Below are 21393 nucleotides of genomic sequence, written 5' to 3' on the forward strand. Positions count from 1 at the left end.
GTTTTTTTTTTGCAAGATTGGTCAATAAATGCGCTTGCAGTGAAAATCAGGCGATATACATATATGACAGCCAGGGACGTAGCCAGGATCTTATTTTGGCGGGGAGGGGGGGGCTACACCTCACATTTTTTCAAAATCGAAAATTGCCTAAATTCTTCTATTACTGTGAAATTGGTAAATATATCTCAATTTCTTTTAAGGTTTTGGTCGCTAGAACTAACCCATCGGCGGTGACATTTGGTTATAAAGTCAGAGCTGAATTTTGCACTGATTACCAACACACTATTAATAGGCCGGTCCAAATCTTTCAAAACCTTCAAAGTGCGGTTGTCTTTGGCAAGATTGGTCAATAAATGCGCTTGCAGTGAAAATCAGGCGATATACATATATGACAGCCAGGGACGTAGCCAGGATCTTATTTTGGCGGGGAGGGGGGGGCTACACCTCACATTTTTTCAAAATCGAAAATTGCCTAAATTCTTCTATTACTGTGAAATTGGTAAATATATCTCAATTTCTTTTAAGGTTTTGGTCGCTAGAACTAACCCATCGGCGGTGAGATTTGGTTATTAAGTCAGAGCTGAATTTTGCACTGATTACCAACACACTATTAATAGACCGGTCAAAATCCTTCAAAGCCTTCAGTGCGGTTGTCTTTGCGAATATCGAAGTTTCATAGTTGTTGTTGTTCTTGTAGCAGTTTATTGTGTTCTATCTCTCGTCTGCTTGATTCTGTGACATGTATCGTGCGGTCCCTGGTTACAATCGGTACATACATCTTGCACGTCAATCCTAGCTCTGTGGGAATTGAGGCGGCTGCATCTGCCCGAACGTTACTGAGCCAGAACTACTCTCGTTTGCCGGGGGAGGTCGATTTCTTCGGGTGCAATGGGTGGCGGTCGTTCTCCAAGCACAACATTTACCCAGTAGCCAATTACCGCATCTGCTACCGTGTCTGCATGAATGTTGTTTAGACCCGCTTGATATGACGCTTGATCTAGAGGTTCTCTCTTGTAGCGCTGAACCTCACGCTCTAGATCATGTATGGTTGCCCAAAAAGTAATTGCGGATTTTTCATATAGTCGGCGTTGACAAATTTTTTCACAGCTTGTGACTCTGTAATTGCATTCTTTCTTCTGTCAGTTATCAGCTGTTACTTTTAGCTTGCTTTAGCAAAAAAGTGTAAAAAAAGTATATTTGATTAAAGTTCATTCTAAGTTTTATTAAAAATGCATTTACTTTCTTTTAAAAAATCCGCAATTACTTTTTGGGCAACCCAATAGATCTACCTTAAGGCTTCCAGGCGGTGGATATCTATCCACAAGATGATGATTTGGATGGTTTCTGCGATAACAGCCCAAAAGGTATTGCTTGGACAGCATGTATTGGGTTGCCCAAAAAGTAATTGCGGATTTTTCATATAGTCGGCGTTGACAAATTTTTTCACAGCTTGTGACTCTGTAATTACATTCTTTCTTCTGTCAGTTATCAGCTGTTACTTTTAGCTTGCTTTAGAAAAAAAGTGTAAAAAAGTATATTTGATTAAAGTTCATTCTAAGTTTTATTAAAAATGCATTTACTTTCTTTTAAAAAAATCCGCAATTACTTTTTGGGCAACCCAATAGTTATGTTTTCGCACTGGTAGGCCCACATGAGAACTGATGAGACAGCCCGTCGCAGTTCGGAGGGCGGCATTCTAACATATCTGAATGTTATTCCACTGCGTGTCACAAAGTTGACGAGACCATACTGCTGGCGCTGCATAACTTACCACAGACCGGCCAATTGTTTTGTACATGGTCAACAAGGTTTCTTTGTCTGCAGCCCCAAGTGCTGCCGGCAAGTGACTTGAGGACCTTGTTTCTACTTTTGACTTTATCGCAGATTGCTGTGGCATGTGGGGAGAATGTGTAAGAGCTGTCACTTGATTGTCGGAATCCTTTCTCCAGTGCCGTTGTCTTTACAAATATCGAAGTTTCACAGTGAAAGTGTCCGACTAGTATGAAATGTGCCAGCCTTATGTTAGTGTCGTGCTTACATCGTAGACATGTTTTCGCGGTATATAAGGTATAAGTACGACCTACCATTGTATGGCCCTAGGAGGCTCCATTTCTAATATGGCCGATGAGCTATTCTAACCAAATGACGACACGCGTTCAATATTGGTTTGCTGTGTGTTGTGATCTTTGGCTTTCCGATTGCCAATGCAGTGGTTCTTGAAATAAAAATCGGGCATTATACATATATGGCGGTCATATCTAAATCTGAACCGATTTATATGAAATTCACCAGGAATATCGAGGGTCAAGAGGAAAATCCTTTCTTGTATATTGCATTATTTCAGCAAATCGGACGAACATATATATGGGAGCTATATTCAAATCTGAACCAATTTTTGCCAATTTCAATAGACTTTGCCTCTGGGCCGAAAAACATGCCTGTACTAAATTTGAAGACGATCGGATGAAAACTGCGACCTGTAGTTTGTACACAAATCAACATGGACAGACAGACGGACATCGAATCGAATCAGAAAGTGATTCTTAGTTGATCGGTATACTTATCAATGGGTCTATCTCTCTCCCTTTTGGGTGTTACAAACAAATACACTAAGGGTATTACCCTGTACCACAGCAGTGGTGTAGGGTATAACAAGAGCTCGAGGTGAGTCTATTGAGTTGGTATACACAATTTCGGGAAGCCACAAACCTCAACTATGTCATAGTAGATAGTAGAAACTAGCAATACCCCCTAATGGTGAAAATAAGTCATGGGTTTTTGTTGGAAAAAAAGTAAAGGAGCGCAAGAAATCAAATAAAGGAATCCGTGACTCCGATTAATGGACGCGCGGACACACATTAGAACTTGGAATGTTAAGACCTAAATGTATTTTTATACCCTCCACCATAGGATGGGGGTATACTAATTTCGTCATTCTGCTTGTAACACCTCGAAATATGCGCCATAAGACCCCATAAAGTCGAACTAGCCATATTTTTTTTCTAAAGCAAGCTCAAAGTAACAGCTGATAACTGACAGAAGAAAAAATGCAATTACAGAGTCACAAGCTGTGAAAAAATTTGTCAACGCCGACTATATGAAAAATCCGCAATTACTTTTTGGGCAACTCAATATATCTAATTCTGAACCAATTTTGATGGGTCTCAGCGGATGTTTTTAGATGGGTTGTTAAACAATCCCTATCAAATTTTGAGAGCCATAAGAACATTCTTCCTGCGAAATTCCGAAAGAATCGGTTAACAAATGAGCACTTGTTGCAATATTTCACTAAATTGGACGCACATATATATGAGAGCTATATCTAACTCTGAACCGATTTCGAGCAAACTTCTCAGATATGGTGGTTGTTGTTGAAGATAGGGTTGTTTTTTTTTTGCAAGATTGGTCAATAAATGCGCTTGCAGTGAAAATCAGGCGATATACATATATGACAGCCAGGGACGTAGCCAGGATCTTATTTTGGCGGGGAGGGGGGGGCTACACCTCACATTTTTTCAAAATCGAAAATTGCCTAAATTCTTCTATTACTGTGAAATTGGTAAATATATCTCAATTTCTTTTAAGGTTTTGGTCGCTAGAACTAACCCATCGGCGGTGACATTTGGTTATAAAGTCAGAGCTGAATTTTGCACTGATTACCAACACACTATTAATAGGCCGGTCCAAATCTTTCAAAACCTTCAAAGTGCGGTTGTCTTTGGCAAGATTGGTCAATAAATGCGCTTGCAGTGAAAATCAGGCGATATACATATATGACAGCCAGGGACGTAGCCAGGATCTTATTTTGGCGGGGAGGGGGGGGCTACACCTCACATTTTTTCAAAATCGAAAATTGCCTAAATTCTTCTATTACTGTGAAATTGGTAAATATATCTCAATTTCTTTTAAGGTTTTGGTCGCTAGAACTAACCCATCGGCGGTGAGATTTGGTTATTAAGTCAGAGCTGAATTTTGCACTGATTACCAACACACTATTAATAGACCGGTCAAAATCCTTCAAAGCCTTCAGTGCGGTTGTCTTTGCGAATATCGAAGTTTCATAGTTGTTGTTGTTCTTGTAGCAGTTTATTGTGTTCTATCTCTCGTCTGCTTGATTCTGTGACATGTATCGTGCGGTCCCTGGTTACAATCGGTACATACATCTTGCACGTCAATCCTAGCTCTGTGGGAATTGAGGCGGCTGCATCTGCCCGAACGTTACTGAGCCAGAACTACTCTCGTTTGCCGGGGGAGGTCGATTTCTTCGGGTGCAATGGGTGGCGGTCGTTCTCCAAGCACAACATTTACCCAGTAGCCAATTACCGCATCTGCTACCGTGTCTGCATGAATGTTGTTTAGACCCGCTTGATATGACGCTTGATCTAGAGGTTCTCTCTTGTAGCGCTGAACCTCACGCTCTAGATCATGTATGGTTGCCCAAAAAGTAATTGCGGATTTTTCATATAGTCGGCGTTGACAAATTTTTTCACAGCTTGTGACTCTGTAATTGCATTCTTTCTTCTGTCAGTTATCAGCTGTTACTTTTAGCTTGCTTTAGCAAAAAAGTGTAAAAAAAGTATATTTGATTAAAGTTCATTCTAAGTTTTATTAAAAATGCATTTACTTTCTTTTAAAAAATCCGCAATTACTTTTTGGGCAACCCAATAGATCTACCTTAAGGCTTCCAGGCGGTGGATATCTATCCACAAGATGATGATTTGGATGGTTTCTGCGATAACAGCCCAAAAGGTATTGCTTGGACAGCATGTATTGGGTTGCCCAAAAAGTAATTGCGGATTTTTCATATAGTCGGCGTTGACAAATTTTTTCACAGCTTGTGACTCTGTAATTACATTCTTTCTTCTGTCAGTTATCAGCTGTTACTTTTAGCTTGCTTTAGAAAAAAAGTGTAAAAAAGTATATTTGATTAAAGTTCATTCTAAGTTTTATTAAAAATGCATTTACTTTCTTTTAAAAAAATCCGCAATTACTTTTTGGGCAACCCAATAGTTATGTTTTCGCACTGGTAGGCCCACATGAGAACTGATGAGACAGCCCGTCGCAGTTCGGAGGGCGGCATTCTAACATATCTGAATGTTATTCCACTGCGTGTCACAAAGTTGACGAGACCATACTGCTGGCGCTGCATAACTTACCACAGACCGGCCAATTGTTTTGTACATGGTCAACAAGGTTTCTTTGTCTGCAGCCCCAAGTGCTGCCGGCAAGTGACTTGAGGACCTTGTTTCTACTTTTGACTTTATCGCAGATTGCTGTGGCATGTGGGGAGAATGTGTAAGAGCTGTCACTTGATTGTCGGAATCCTTTCTCCAGTGCCGTTGTCTTTACAAATATCGAAGTTTCACAGTGAAAGTGTCCGACTAGTATGAAATGTGCCAGCCTTATGTTAGTGTCGTGCTTACATCGTAGACATGTTTTCGCGGTATATAAGGTATAAGTACGACCTACCATTGTATGGCCCTAGGAGGCTCCATTTCTAATATGGCCGATGAGCTATTCTAACCAAATGACGACACGCGTTCAATATTGGTTTGCTGTGTGTTGTGATCTTTGGCTTTCCGATTGCCAATGCAGTGGTTCTTGAAATAAAAATCGGGCATTATACATATATGGCGGTCATATCTAAATCTGAACCGATTTATATGAAATTCACCAGGAATATCGAGGGTCAAGAGGAAAATCCTTTCTTGTATATTGCATTATTTCAGCAAATCGGACGAACATATATATGGGAGCTATATTCAAATCTGAACCAATTTTTGCCAATTTCAATAGACTTTGCCTCTGGGCCGAAAAACATGCCTGTACTAAATTTGAAGACGATCGGATGAAAACTGCGACCTGTAGTTTGTACACAAATCAACATGGACAGACAGACGGACATCGAATCGAATCAGAAAGTGATTCTTAGTTGATCGGTATACTTATCAATGGGTCTATCTCTCTCCCTTTTGGGTGTTACAAACAAATACACTAAGGGTATTACCCTGTACCACAGCAGTGGTGTAGGGTATAACAAGAGCTCGAGGTGAGTCTATTGAGTTGGTATACACAATTTCGGGAAGCCACAAACCTCAACTATGTCATAGTAGATAGTAGAAACTAGCAATACCCCCTAATGGTGAAAATAAGTCATGGGTTTTTGTTGGAAAAAAAGTAAAGGAGCGCAAGAAATCAAATAAAGGAATCCGTGACTCCGATTAATGGACGCGCGGACACACATTAGAACTTGGAATGTTAAGACCTAAATGTATTTTTATACCCTCCACCATAGGATGGGGGTATACTAATTTCGTCATTCTGCTTGTAACACCTCGAAATATGCGCCATAAGACCCCATAAAGTCGAACTAGCCATGTCCGTCCGTCCGTCCGTCTGTCCGTCCGTCTGTCGAGAGCACGCTAACTTTCGAAGGAGCAAAGCTAGCCGCTTGAAATTTTGCACAAATACTTCTCTTCAGTGTAGGTCGGTTGGGATTGTAAGTGGGCCAAATCGGTCCATGTTTTGATATAGCTGCCATATAAACCGATCTTGGGTCTTGACTTTTTGAGCTTCTAGAAGGCGAAGTTCTTATCCGATTTGACTGAAATTTTGCACAAAGTGTTTTGATATGGCTTCCAACAACTGTGCGAAGTATGGTTCAAATCGGTCCATAACCTGATATAGCTGTCATATAAACCGATCTTGGGTCTTGACTTCTTGAGCTTTTAGAAGGCGGAGTTCTTATCCGATTTGACTGAAATTTTGCACATAGTGTTTTGATGTCACTTCCAACATTTATGTGAAGTATGGTCCAAATCGCTCCATACCCTGATATAGCTGCCAGATAAACCGATCTTGGGTTTTGACTTCTTGAGCTTTTAGAATGCGGAATTCTTATCCGATTTGACTGAAATTTTGCACATAGTGTTTTGATATCACTTTCAATATTTGTGCGAAGGATGGTCCAAATCACTCCATATCCTGATATAGCTGCCATATAAACCGATCTTGGGTCTTGACTTCTTGAGCTTTTAGAAGTCGGAGTTCTTATCCGATTTGACTGAAATTTTGCACATAGTGTTTTGATATCACTTCCAACATTTATGTGAAGTATGGTCCAAATCGCTCCATACCCTGATATAGCTGCCATATAAACCGATCTTGGGTCTTGACTTCTTGAGCTTTTAGAAGGCGGAATTCTTATCCGATTTCACTGAAATTTTGCACATAGTGTTTTGATATCACTTTCAACATTTATGCGAAGTATGGTCCAAATCACTCCATATCCTGATATAGCTGCCATATAAACCGATCTGGGATCTTGAGTTCTTGAGCCTCTAGAGAGCACAATTCTGATCCGATTGGCACAGATTTTGTACAACGGCTTCTCTTCGTCTGAATCGATCTGTATCTTGTTTTTTTTTTTTATTTAAATGTATATTCTTTATCTATGGCCCTAGATCGATATTCGGGGGTTCTGAAAAAGGTCTAGAATAGAATTCTTTCATCCTTTGATTATGGGTGGAACAAAAATTCAAAAATTTTACCATGACAAAAAATTTGTCCCTTTAGCTAGACTTAGAAAAGATTTCCAAGTGGCTCTTCTGCCCTTTTTTTCAATCTCTGACACCGAGTTTGGAGATATCAACTTGATCTTTCTATCGGTGTTTTGGTTGTCCCTCTTTGCGTGTACCACAGTGCTGGCCTTCAAAAGACTTCTTCGGTGGATCGCCTTCATTCACTCTGACAACATGACGTAGCCAATGCAACCGTTGTATTTTGATACGCTTACCTATGGCATCATACAGCTCATGGTTCATACAACAGCATAAAGTATTATTGATCGTCGTACAAATCTAAAACGATGTAGTCATGTCCGTCCGTGTGTTTTTTTTTTAATCAAGATACGGGCTTTTGCCCAATAATTAGCTGAAACTTTGCTCAAATTCTTGTTTTGTCCATAAGCAGGTTAAGTTCTAAGATGGGCTATATTAGACTATATCTTGCTTTAGCCCCCATATAGACCGATATGCCGATATAAGGTCTCAGTCCCATTAAAGCCACTTTTATTCTCCGATTTCGTTGTAATTTGCACAATGTGTTGCTTAAGGCTCCTCGACATTTATCAAGAGGGCTTGGGTTTTGTGGGATTGTACATGTATTCCTCGATGCCGCAAACCGCATGCCATAAGATCCGAAGCTCGCTTCTAGCCGCTGTTTGTCATTGGATATTTGAAGGCACCAACAACTCGCCTTGTCATTTCCAGTATCATAGGCACTCAGAATTTAGGTAAGAATCATAGCCACCTCACGCTTCACTGATATTCTCCCCTCGAAATTGCCGAATACGACCGCATTTACAGCTGCTCTGCATAAAAACGAAATACTTACCACTATTCGCAAATTGCGGTCATTGTTTCCCGTGACAGCAACAAACACCACTTAAGTCGGAGCTCCAAGTTTCTGCCTTTTTGATGCTTACAATTATCCCGTATTAGCCGTGTCTTGAGGCCCTAGGACCTTCATTTTTTCCGAAATTTGATACGTGGAGAACACTTATGCTCTCCAACACTCACCCCACATCTCAGGTTAGGTTAGGTATGAGTAGTAGTCCTTTAAAGACTCACTTAGACAATTTTAGGTCCATTGTGATAACACAGTAGCGACAGACCAAGGCTTCTGGCGGGAATCGAACCCCACCCCCTGCATTGGCACGCTACCAGCTCGGCTACCGGGGCGCCCCACAAAGACTTCTTTGCACATCTTACCCAGATGCAAATTGCAAATTTGCCCATGAACATTCCCTCAAGCAACAGGAGGAAATCTTCTCATATATCAATAAAAGCTGTCTGATTTAAGTTTCTGCTCAATGATATGGGGCCTTCTTTTCATAGCCGAGTTCGATCGACGTGCCGTAGTGCGACACCTCTTTGGGGAGAAGGTTTTAGATGTAAACTATTGTACTGCTGAAAATTGTTTTCCGATATTCTGACCAGAATGCGAATCTAGGCGTTCTGCGTCACACAGTGAGGGAAAATCGAAAAAAAAAACTAGTAAAAATATGCCACGTGGAAAATTTAGAGATGTGTCTTTGAAATATGGCCAACCGTGCCATATACGGTCAACTTTTAACAACTGTGCCATATACGGTCCAAATCTGTTTATAACCTGATATAGCTCCCATATAAACCGTTCCCCCGAATTGACATTTTGAGCTTTTACAAACCGTAATTTTTGTCCGATTTGACTGAAAGTTTGCATGTTGTGTTCTGTTATGACTTCCAACAAATGTGCCGAATATGGCCCCGTTCCGTTCTCCACCATAGGATGGGGGTATACTTATTTCGTCATTCTGTTTGTAACACCTCGACATATGCATCTGAGACCCCATAAAGTATATATGCCCTTGATCGTCATGTCATTTTAAGTCGAACTAGCCATATCCGTCTGTCCGTCCGTCCGTCTGTCTGTCGAAAGCACGCTTACATTACAAGGAGTAAAGCTACGCGCTTGAAATTTTGCACAAATATTTTTTTTTAGTGCAAGTCGGTTGGAATTGTAAATGGGCCAAATCGGTCCATGTTTTGGTAGAGCTGCCATATTAACCGATCTTGGGTCTTGACTACTTGAGCCTCTAGAGGGCGCAATTCTCATCCGATTTGTCTGTAATTTAACGTGAGGTGTTTTTTTACGACTTCCAACAACTGTGCTAAGTATGGCTCAAATCGGTTTATAATCTGATATAGCTGCCATATAAATCGACCTGGGGTCTTGACTTCTTCGGCTTTTAGAGAGCGCAATTCTAATCCGATTTGGCTGTAATTTTGCATGTAATATTTGGGTATCACTTGCAACAACTATGCTAAGTATGATTCAAATCGGTTCATAACCTGATATAGCTATCATATAAACCGAACTCGGACCTTGACTTCTTGAGCCGCTAGAGGGCGCAATTCGCATCCAAATTGGCTGAAATTTTGCATGAAGTGTTTGGCGCAAATCGATACATAATCTGATATAGATGGCATATTAACCGATCTGGGATCTTATTTACCAGTTATTTTCGATTTTCTCCCACTGTGCGTCATAGTGTGACAAGCTAACGTCTACGCTACGGTGCCTTCCACCCAGTCAAATTCCTAAATATATATTATATATATTGCCCCCTAACAACCGATCCTCGGATTTGATTGAGGTTTTCTACATGAACTACACTTGTGTTCTCCAATACCCTGAACCCAGATATTTTAATATATTGGGTTGCCCAAAAAGTAATTGCGGATTTTTCATATAGTCGTCGTTGACAAATTTTTTCACAGCTTGTGACTCTGTAATTGCATTCTTTCTTCTGTCAGTTATCAGCTGTTACTTTTAGCTTGCTTTAGAAAGAAGTGTAAAAAAGTATATTTGATTAAAGTTCATTCTAATTTTTATTAAAAATGCATTTACTTTCTTTTAAAAAATCCGCACTTACTTTTTGGGCAACCTAATATATATGTAGGTCCTTAGAGACCGACAGACCCAACATAACTTCTTGACAACAAAAAGTTATTGCAATATTCAATATACTATACTCAAATACATATTGAGTTATGGATTGCTTAGGATTTAGTCCAACTGAACTAAGTCCTCTTTTACTTGTTTTGAGTTAAATTTTCCTTAATTTTCTCGCCTACATTTCTTTGACATATCGAATCACCCTCCTTATAAAAATTTACAACACTTGTTTAAACACTTGAAGTTGAAGTTTTTATGCAGAGCATAATGTGCGCAAAAAACGTTTTATTTTGAGGGGTCATAAATCTGTTTATTGGTGTAGCTACCTCATTTCGCATGGATCGCATGCGTGTGAAAGTTGTCGCAAAATTTCAAATGTCGCTTTGTTTCTTAGTTGACAAGCGTACAATTTTGCAGAAAAATAATTAAAACTTATATTTTTATTGATATGAAATTACGTTAAATTAAAGTTTTGGCAAAAATGCGTTAACGCACCGCATTACCTTGAGATTACTGAACAGCTTGAATGGACAGTCTCCACTTTTGTAGGTTTATTGCCCTGTTCACTGTTTCAGTTTTTAGATTTAATTCCCATTTGGACATCATAAGAAGTCATATTCAGTGGAAGTGTTAATGGTCTTTTAGATCTTAACTTTAATGATTAAACATTTTTATATCCACCATCGAAGGATGGAGGTATAGTCATTATGTCATTCAGTTTGTAGCATACAGGAAAATCAGTTTTAGACCCAACAAAGTACATACAGATTAGATGACAGAAAGTGTGCTCAATGAAAATGACCGCAGTTGCCACCACCAACTGGTGGGGGTATATTTATTTTGTCATTCCGTTTGCAACACATCGAAATATCCATTTCCGTAAAAATCTACGACGAACAAGCCATGTCTGTCTGTCCATCCGTACGTTCGTCTGTCTGTTGAAATCACGCTATAGTCTCTAAAAAAGGAGATATTGAGCTAAAATTTTGCACAGATTCTTTTTTTTTGTCCAAAGGCAAGTTAAGTTCGAAGATGGACCATATAGGACTATATATATATATATATATATATAAACCATATAAACCGATCTGCCGATTTAAAGTCTTAGGCCCATAAAAGCTACATTTATTATCCGAATGGATTTGTGGTCAGTTTTCGAAATTCTCGAGAGAGTCACGAAATAAGGCCCATTTCCCTCTACGACGCATAGTTTAGGAGATACAGCCAATTTAAAGTTTTCATAATGAAATTTCGATTTTTGATGGATTTGTGGTCAATTTTTGAATTTTTCGAGGGAGTCGCGAATTAAGGCCCATTTTCCTCTACGACGCATAGTTAAGGAGATACAGCCAATTTAAAGTTTGTGGTGGGAATCACGAATTAAAGCCCATTTTCCTCTTCGACGCATAGTTTAGGAGATACAGCCAATTTAAAGTTTTCATAGTGAAATTTCGATTTTTGTGCAATTTTTGAATTTTTGGAGGGAGTCACGAATTAAGGCCCATTTCCCTCTACGACGCATAGTTTAGGAGATACAGCCAATTTAAAGTTTTCATAATGAAATTTCGATTTTTGATGGATTTGTGGTAAATTTTTGAATTTTTGGAAGGAGTCATGAATTAAAGGCCGTTTTCCTCTAAGACGCATAGTTTAGGAGATACAGCCAGTTTAAAGTTTTCATAGTGAAATTTCGATTTTTGGTGGATTTGTGGTCAATTTTCGAAATTCCCGAGAGAGTCACGAAATAACGCCCATTTCTCTCTTCGACGCATAGTTTAGGAGATACAGCCAATTTAAAGTTTTCATAGTGAAATTTCGATTTTTGATGGATTTGTAAAAAATTTTTGAATTTTTGGAGGGAATCACGAATTAAGGCCCATTTTCCTCTTCGACGCATAGTTTAGGAGATACAGCCTATTTAAAGTTTTCATAGTGACATTTCGATTTTTGATGGATTTGTGGAAAATTTTTGAATTTTTTGAAGGAGTCACGAATTAAGGCCCATTTCCCTCTACGACGCATAGTTTAGGAGATACAGCCTATTTAAAGTTTTCATAGTGAAATTTCGATTTTTGATGGATTTGTGATCCAATTTTTGAATTTTTTCAGGGAGTCATGAATTAAGGCCCATTTCCCTCTACGACGCATAGTTTAGGAGATACAGCCAATTTGAAGTTTTCATAGTGAAATTTCGATTTTTGATGGATTTGTGGTAAATTTTTGAATTTTTGGAAGGAGTCATGAATTAAAGGCCGTTTTCCTCTACGACGCATAGTTTAGGAGATACAGCCAATTTAAAGTTTTCATAATGAAATTTCGATTTTTGATGGATTTGTGGTAAATTTTTGAATTTTTGGAAGGAGTCATGAATTAAAGGCCGTTTTCCTCTACGACGCATAGTTTAGGAGATACAGCCAATTTAAAGTTTTCATAGTGAAATTTCGATTTTTGATGGATTTGTGGTAAATTTTTGAATTTTTAGAGGGAGTCACGAATTAAGGCCCATTTCCCTCTACGACGCATAGTTTAGGAGATACAGCCTATTTAAAGTTTTCATAGTGAAATTTCGATTTTTGATGGATTTGTGGTAAATTTTTGAATTTTTAGAGGGAGTCACGAATTAAGGCCCATTTCCCTCTACGACGCATAGTTTAGGAGATACAGCCAATTTAAAGTTTTCATAATGAAATTTCGATTTTTGATGGATTTGTGGTAAATTTTTGAATTTTTGGAAGGAGTCATGAATTAAAGGCCGTTTTCCTCTACGACGCATAGTTTAGGAGATACAGCCAATTTAAAGTTTTCATAATGAAATTTCGATTTTTGATGGATTTGTGGTCAATTTTCGAAATTCCCGAGAGAGTCACGAAATAAGGCCCATTTTCCTCTACGACGCATAGTTTAGGAGATATAGCCAATTTAAAGTTTTAATAGTGAAATTTCGATTTTTGATGGATTTGTGAAAATTTTTGAATTTTTGGAGGGAATCACGAATTAAGGCCCATTTTCCTCTTCGACGCATAGTTTAGGAGACATTGCCAATTTAAGGGTTTCACAGTCAAATTTCGATGTTTGATGGATTTTTGTGCAATTTTTGAATTTGTGGTGGGAGCCACGAATTATGGTCCGTTTCCCTCTACGACGCATAGTTTAGGAGTTACAGCCAATTTGAAGTTTTCTTCGTGAAATTTCGATTTTTGTGGAGTTGCCAATATTTTAATTTTTGGAGGGAGTCAAGAATTACGGCCCATTTCCCGCTACGACGCGTAGTTTAGGAGATACAGCCAATTTTTTAATTTTTGGAGGCGGACGGACATGACGAGTCGGGCGGACGGACATGACGAGTCGGGCGGACGGACGTGACGATAAAGTATATTGTTATCTTCTAGGATCTTGGACCAATATTTGGACGTAATAACAAAGTTTCTATACCCCGAGGGGGCTTATAACAAAGTGCGGACCGACACACTGATCCAATCCTTAGAACAGTACCGGGTGGACCCGGTCCTTAAAAACTGGATATATCATATGCTAAGGAACAGGTGGATAAATTGTGTGTCCCATGGCATAAATATAATGAAGAAAGTGGCACAGGGTACGCCACAGGGGGGAATTTTACCGCCACTCCTATGGTTGAACACCATAAATGGCCTTTTACGGATGCTGACTGAGAAGGGATTTGAACCCGTCTGCTAGGCAGACGATGTTATAATACTTCTAAAGGTTAAGGATCCGAACGAGCTATGCAGAAGGGTCGAAAGGGTTTCCCATATGGCATATGATTGCGCTAGACCCAGAGGTCTCAAGGTTAACCCAGAGAAGACAGAAATATGCTTGTTCACGAAGAAGACGAAGGTGGGCCAATTTAACGCACCACGTTTCCTCAATAAGACGATTTCGATTTCGATAAGGTCAAATAAATAGGTGTGATCCTGGACAGGAAACTGTATTGGAAGTGTCACATTCAGGAGCGTACTGAGAAAGGTCACAGATATTGGGCACTATTTAGACGGGCCGTAGCCTCGAAATGGGGCCTGAATCTTAGGATAGTCCACTGGCTCTATAGGAGCGTGATTAGACCAATACTAACTTACGCCTCAGTAGTTTGGTGGACTGCCATGGAGAAAAAGTGCAACATAAGGACCATACAACAGGTTCAGAGAACATGTTGTCTTGGCATAGGCGGAGCGATGAGGACCACGCCCACTAGGGCACTGGAGACCATTCTAGATAACGGACCCATTGACATACAGATTTAGTGTGAGGCAGCCATTGCGGCTTAAGGCGATGGGAGAATGGATTGAGAATGGGAGCAACTTATACCATCGAGGTATAATCGAGGCGGAAGGAAGGGAAGAGGTTTCCGATCGGATACTTGAGATGAAGTCGAGTGCGAAACACTGCTGTCATCGGCACAGTTTTGGATTGACGGATCCCTAGTATTGCCACCGTAGCGCAGAGGTTAGCATATCCGCCTATGACGCTGAACGCCTGGTTTCGAATCCTGGCGAGACCATCAGAAAAAATTTTCAACGTTGGTTTTCCCCTCCTAATGCTGGCAACATTTGTGAGGTACTATGCCATGTAAAACTTCTCTCGAAAGAGGTGTCGCACTGCGGCATGCCGTTCGGACTCGGCTATAAAAAGGAGGCCCCTTATCATTGAGCTTAAAACTTGAATCGGACTACACTCATTGATATGTGAGAAGTTTGCCCCTGTTCCTTGGTGGAATGTTCATGGACAAAATTTGCATTTGCAGTATTGCCATCTGGAAGATCATGTTACACGGATGGATCAAAGCTAGGCGACAGATTGGGCCTGGGGGTTTACATTGAGAACCCAGGCACTGAGATCTGTTTTAGACTGCCTGACCATAATACGGTCCTGCAGGCAGAGATCCGGGCGATTACGGAATGTGTGAAGTGGTGTAGTGCTAACGCAAGGACGTCGAGTGTGAACACCTTTACCGACAGTAAAATTACCATAAGGGCAATAACAACCAGGACGGTAAGGTCACGAACAGTATGGCAGTGTAAGAAGGATGATGGCAAAATCGGCATCGTTTGGTTGCCGGGTCATAAGGAGTAAAGGGAAATGAAATGGCAGACGATTTAGCGGTGAGGGCCAGAGGACTGCCTTCAATAAACTTGGTTAATCTAAAGAATTTCAGGTCGACGCAGTCCGAGTTAAGGTAGTGGTTGACAAATGCGCATGCAACATTGTGGAACAGCGAAACGGTCGGTAGGATGGCGAAAATCCTATGGGGGGATCCGGATCGTGAGAAGATGAGGCAATTACTGAAAGGAATCAAGAAGAAGGTCAATATAGCTTTTGGTGTCATAACGGGACACATAGGACTACGAGCTCACTTAAGTAAAATCGATGCGGCAAGTGATGGCATGTGTAGGGCATGCGGGGAAGATGATGAGACGTTGGAGCATTTCCTTTGTCATTGCCCGGCTTTCGCTTCCAACAGATACCGGTACTTAGGTGGAGACACAAAACCAGATTTGAACTGACTTAGGGAAGTGGTATTGAGAACAATTAAGGATTTTGTAAATAGCACGGAATTCCTAACTTAAAATTTCCTTTTTAGAGGTTACTTTTTAGAGCGCGCAACAAGCCGATTACTGGCTTAGGTGTGTGTCCATATTGGCATGGCACGGATTAATATCTGCACCCTCTTTTCAACCTAACCTAACCTTCTATACCCCCATTCTGTGGGAGAAGTCATATAAACACTCTTAAAAAATGTTTAAAATTTTTTTTTGTGAAATTTTACTCTTCTGGGGGTTAGAGAGCAACACTACGGTATTGTTGACAGCATGCCCCAGGATAGATACATATGGTGAGGGCGTGTTGTCTGGTACTGAATCCGTCGGTTGACTGACAATTTCTTTTCAGTAATCAATTAAGTCCTTCATTTTCTGGTGACATTCCTTCTCATGGTCATTAGCTCGACTCACTCCCCTTTGGGAGAAATAATAGAAATTAAAAAATATTTTTAAAAATTAGTTTTTGTTAATCGCATTGTCAGCCATCTGTTAATATCTTAAAATAGTATTGGGTTGCCCAAAAAGTAATTGCGGATTTTTTAAAAGAAAGTAAATGCATTTTTAATAAAACTTAGAATGAACTTTAATCAAATATACTTTTTTTACACTTTTTTTCTAAAGCAAGCCAAAAGAAAAAAACAGCTGATAACTGACAGAAGAAAGAATGCAATTACAGAGTCACAAGCTGTGAAAAAATTTGTCAACGCCGACTATATGAAAAATCCGCAATTACTTTTTGGGCAACCCCTTACTCCGTTATTATATAATAATTTTAGTAAAAATTTTAAAAAAATTATTAAACAAAAAAATTTACCTCCCAACAGAGCTGTGCGGAAATGTGATTGTGTGTCCACACAGTCCTGTGAGCTGATGTTGGGTTTTGCTCAGGTTTTTGAATTTTCTAAGTGTACTGGTGTTACACCACGAATGCAAAGAGTCTCAAAAGTCAAATTGCCAAAACGTTTAAATCAGGCTTAAAATTGAAACGTGATTCAAATTAATAAGCCACATGTCAATTTATTTTTGATAATTTTTTACACATTTAACTTGTTTTGCAAAAAAAAGGAACTTCCTGTGTCGCTTGCTCCTCTCTCGATGTAGACATGATTGAAATTTTTAATTTAATTTTGATTTCTTTTAAATTAGCCATTTTTCAAACATTCAGTTTTCCTTAATTCTTAAAACCAAAACATTCACCTAAACAGATTGAAAACCTTTTGTCACAGTCCAAATGCCCAATTGTGGTTGGTGGCACCAATTACTATATCGAGTCTCTATTGTGGGACATTTTGGTGAGTTCCACAAGCACGGAGGATATCTCATTGTCACCTTCAGCTACAGCTAGCAGTGCTGGCAATGCCGCAAAACCAATCGCCGCTGCTGCCACCACCACAAATGAAGCCTCAAATGAAGTTCAGGATGTTGCCCCAGTGTCTGAGAATTCCAAAAATGTATGTTATTTTTTTTTTAGTTTTCTGTATTTATTTATTTTTTTTTTTTTTCAATAAAACCGAAAGTAAATATTTTTTTTTTGTTTTTAATTTACCTTTGCCAGAGTTTCGGTTTTGTCGTTAATTTCATTCTCATTTTGTATCTTTTCATGTAGCCTTCATTCATTGACCCATCGGAGATGCTGACAATGCAATCGGAATTTCTGCATAACCATTTAAGGACATTTGATCCCGAAACTGCCAATCGTATACATCCCAACAATAAACGCAAAATTATCAGGTAAGTCAATGAGTTATCTCTGTTGATTTTTAGTTTTTGTTTTGCTCATGCTAAAGATGACGTTGGTGTTGCTGTTGTAGCAGTGTTTTGTGTTCTGTCCTTCGTCTGCTTGATTCTGTTGAGTACCTAGAGCCAGGAACTCAACGATTAAGGTGGGGTGCGTCCAGAGGGATCTGGATCTGAGACGAGTGGGTCTGACTGGGCAGTTTAACGAGTGACGGGTTTGGTGTGGTCCCTGGTCACAATCGGGGCATACATCCTGGACGTAGGCATCAATCCTTGTTCTATAGGAATTGAGGCGGTTGCATTTGCCGAATCGTAATTTAGGCGAGTGGGTCTGACTGGGCAGTTTAACGGGTGACGGGTTTGGTGTGGTCCCTGGTCACAATCGGGGAATACATCCTGGACGTAGGCATCAATCCTTGTTCTGTAGGAATTGAGGCGGTTGCATTTGCCGAATCGTAATTGAGTCAATTCCACTCTTGTTTGCCGGGGATGTCAATTTCTTCTGGTACAATGGGAGGTGGTCGTTCTCCAAGGACCACATTCACCCAATAGCTATTCAACGCTTATGCTACCGCGTCTGTGTGAATGTTGTCAAGACTCGCTTGATATGCCGCTTGATCTAGAGCAGTGTTGGGCACATGTGTTAGGTTAGGTTGAAAAGAGGGTGCATATATTAATCCGCCCCATGTCACTATGGACATACACCTAAGCCAGCAATCGGCTTGTTGTGCACTCTAAATACCAAACAGTAACCTCTCAAAAGAAAATGTTAAGTTAGTTATTCCGTGCTGTTTACAAAATCCTTAATTGTTTTCACTACCACTCCCCTAAGTTGGTTCATGTTTGATATTGTGTGTCCACCTAAGTGCCGGTATCTGTTAGACGCGATAGCCGGGCAATTACAAACGAAATGCTCCAACGTCTCATCATCGTCCCCGCATGCCCTACACATACTTACAGTTGCCGCACTGATTTTATATAAGTGTGCTCGTAGTTGGAGGCCACCGAAGCGCAGAGGTTAACATGTCCGCCTATGACGCTGAACGGCTGGGTGGGAATCCTGGCGAGATCATCAGAAAAAATTTTCATTGGTGGTTTTCCCCTCCTAATGCTGGCAACATTTGTGAGGTACTTTGCCATGTGAAACTTCTTTCCAAAGAGGCACGCCGTTCGGACTCGGCTATAAAAAGGAGGACCCGTATCATTGAGCTTAAACTTGAATCGGACTGCACTCATTGATATGTGAGAAGTTTGCCCCTGTTCCTTAGTGGAATGTGCATGAGCAAAATTTGCATTTGCTCGTAGTCATACAGGGTGGCTGATGAATATTGCTACAATGATGAATATTGCTACATTTTTTTTTCGGTGTATGGAATACATTTTTCTTTTATTCATGTTAAATTAAATTATTAAATTAATTATTAAATTATTATTAATTAAATTAATTAATTAATTAATTAAATTAATTATTAAATTATTATTATTAAATAGAAAAAAAGTTATTACATTTTTTTTTGGTAGCGGCTTTCATCAGCCACCCTGTATGTGTCCCGTTATGATACCAATAACTATACTGACCTCCTTCTTACTTCCTTTCATAGGGTTTTCACCATCCTACCGACCGTTTCGCTGTTCCACAGGGTTGCATGCTCATTCATCGCCTACGTCCTTAACTTGGACTGCGTCGTCCCGAAAGGCTTCAGGTTAACCAAGTTTATTGATGGCAATCCTCTGGCCTTCACCGCCAAATCGTCTGCCCTTTCATTTCCCCTTACTCTGTTATGGCCCGGCAACCGAACGATGCGGATTTTGCCATTTTGCCAGAGAAGGCGTTAATCTCCTTCTTACACTGCAAGACTGTTCGTCACCTTACCGTCCTGGTTGTTATTGCCCTTAAGGCCATTTTACTGTCTGTAAAGATGTTCACACTCGACGTCCTCGCGTTAGCACCACACCACTTCACGCATTCCGTGATCGCCCAAATCTCTGGCTGCAGTACCGTATTATGGTGAGGGTGTCTAAAACAGATCTCAGTCCCTGTGTTCTCAATGTAGACCCCCAGGCCCACTCTGTCCTCGAGCTTTGATCCATCCGTGTAACATGATCTTCCAGATGGCAATACCAGAGTTCCGTCAATCCAAGACTGTACCGGTGGCAGCAGTGCTTCGCGCTCGACTTGAAGGTTCATCTCAGGTATCCGATTGGAAACCTCTTCCCTTTCTTCCAGGTTTCCTATCGTCACCTCGATTATACCGCGAAGGTATGAGCTGCTCCCATCCTCAAGGCATTGTCCCATCGCCTTAAGTCTCATAACTGCAGTGCCTGCCTCACATTTAATCAGTATGTCAATGGGTCGGATAACTAGAATAGTCGCCAGTGCCCTAGTGGGCGTGGTCCTCATCGCTCCGCCTATGCGAAGACAACATGTTCTCTGAACCTGTTGTATGGTCCTTATGTAGCACTTTTTCTCCATAGCAGTCCACCAGACTACTGAGAAGTAAGTAAGTATTGGTCTAATCACGCTGCTGTAGAGCCATTGGACTATCCTCGGGCACATGCGTTAGTGTGCAAAATATTTCCAAGCCCATGGACTTATGTTCTTGTTCGCGTACACAAATACAATATTTGTAGTAGTGTGTGTGCATTTGCCTGCCACTGATCTAGAGGTTCTCTCTTGTAGCGCTAGACCCGACGCTCTAGAAAAAGTAGTTCTACAATAAGGCTTCTGGGCGGTGGATACCTATACGCAAGGTGATGATCTAGATGGTCTCTTCGATAACAGCCCAGATGGTTTGCTGAGACAGCATTTTGTTATGTCTTCACACCGGTAGGATCTTTGTCTCCCGATGGAGGTGGTCCATATGGGAACTGAGGAGATAGGCCGTCGCAGTTCAAAGAGCGGCATTCTGACAGTTCTGAGTATTATTCCACTGCGTGTCATAGAGCTGACGGGACCACCCTGGCGCTACATAATTTACCACTGAACAGACAATTGCTTTGTATATGGGGAGAAAGGATTCTATGTCAGCACACCAAGTGTTGCCGGCAAGTGACTTGAGGACCTTGTTTCTTCGTTTGACTTCATCGCAAATTGCCGTGGCATGTGGGAAGCATTTGTAAGAGCTGTCAAATGTGACACCAAATATTTTGGGACACTTGATGGTCGGCATCGTTTCTCCATCGACTATCACCTCAGGCGTGTTTGTAGTGAAGAATGTTGCTGACGATTTGGTGACAGATATCTCTTGCAGCGAAATAAGCGGCAAGCTTATGGAAGTAGATGTTTAACCTATCGTAGATGTCAACAAGGGGTGGGGGACCTGATGCCGTGATCGTACCATCGTCTGCATATGATACGACCTATGTGCCTTCGATTGATCGCCGCCTTGGGGAACTCCCTGTTTCACTTTACGTTGTTTCGATTTCTTATTCCAAAATTCCACAAATAACTGGCGGCCACACAGATGGTTCGCGATGTCCCCAAATAGTTTGGCATGGTTGACCGTGTCGAATGCTTTCGAAATCACATGGCCTGAGCTGATTGAAGCGACGGCATGCAAAGCAGTTATTGTGCTATGCAGTCTTCGTAAAACTATGATGG

The 21393-nt window shown here is 40.5% G+C and overlaps 1 protein-coding gene across 4 annotated transcripts in view; it reads left to right on the forward strand.

The window, feature by feature from the left end:
* LOC106094472 (tRNA dimethylallyltransferase) overlaps positions 1-21393 on the forward strand; it is a 583702-nt gene that overhangs the window by 190577 nt on the left and 371732 nt on the right. For all 4 annotated transcript variants that reach the window (XM_059367007.1, XM_059367008.1, XM_059367009.1 and 1 more), the window contains 2 exons: positions 17261-17506; positions 17662-17786. In XM_059367007.1, the coding sequence (XP_059222990.1) occupies positions 17261-17506; positions 17662-17786 (371 nt within the window). The remainder of the gene's footprint in view (positions 1-17260; positions 17507-17661; positions 17787-21393) is intronic.

The sequence above is a fragment of the Stomoxys calcitrans genome, chromosome 4, assembly GCF_963082655.1.
Source record: "Stomoxys calcitrans chromosome 4, idStoCalc2.1, whole genome shotgun sequence".
Classification (NCBI taxonomy): Eukaryota; Metazoa; Arthropoda; class Insecta; order Diptera; family Muscidae; genus Stomoxys; species Stomoxys calcitrans.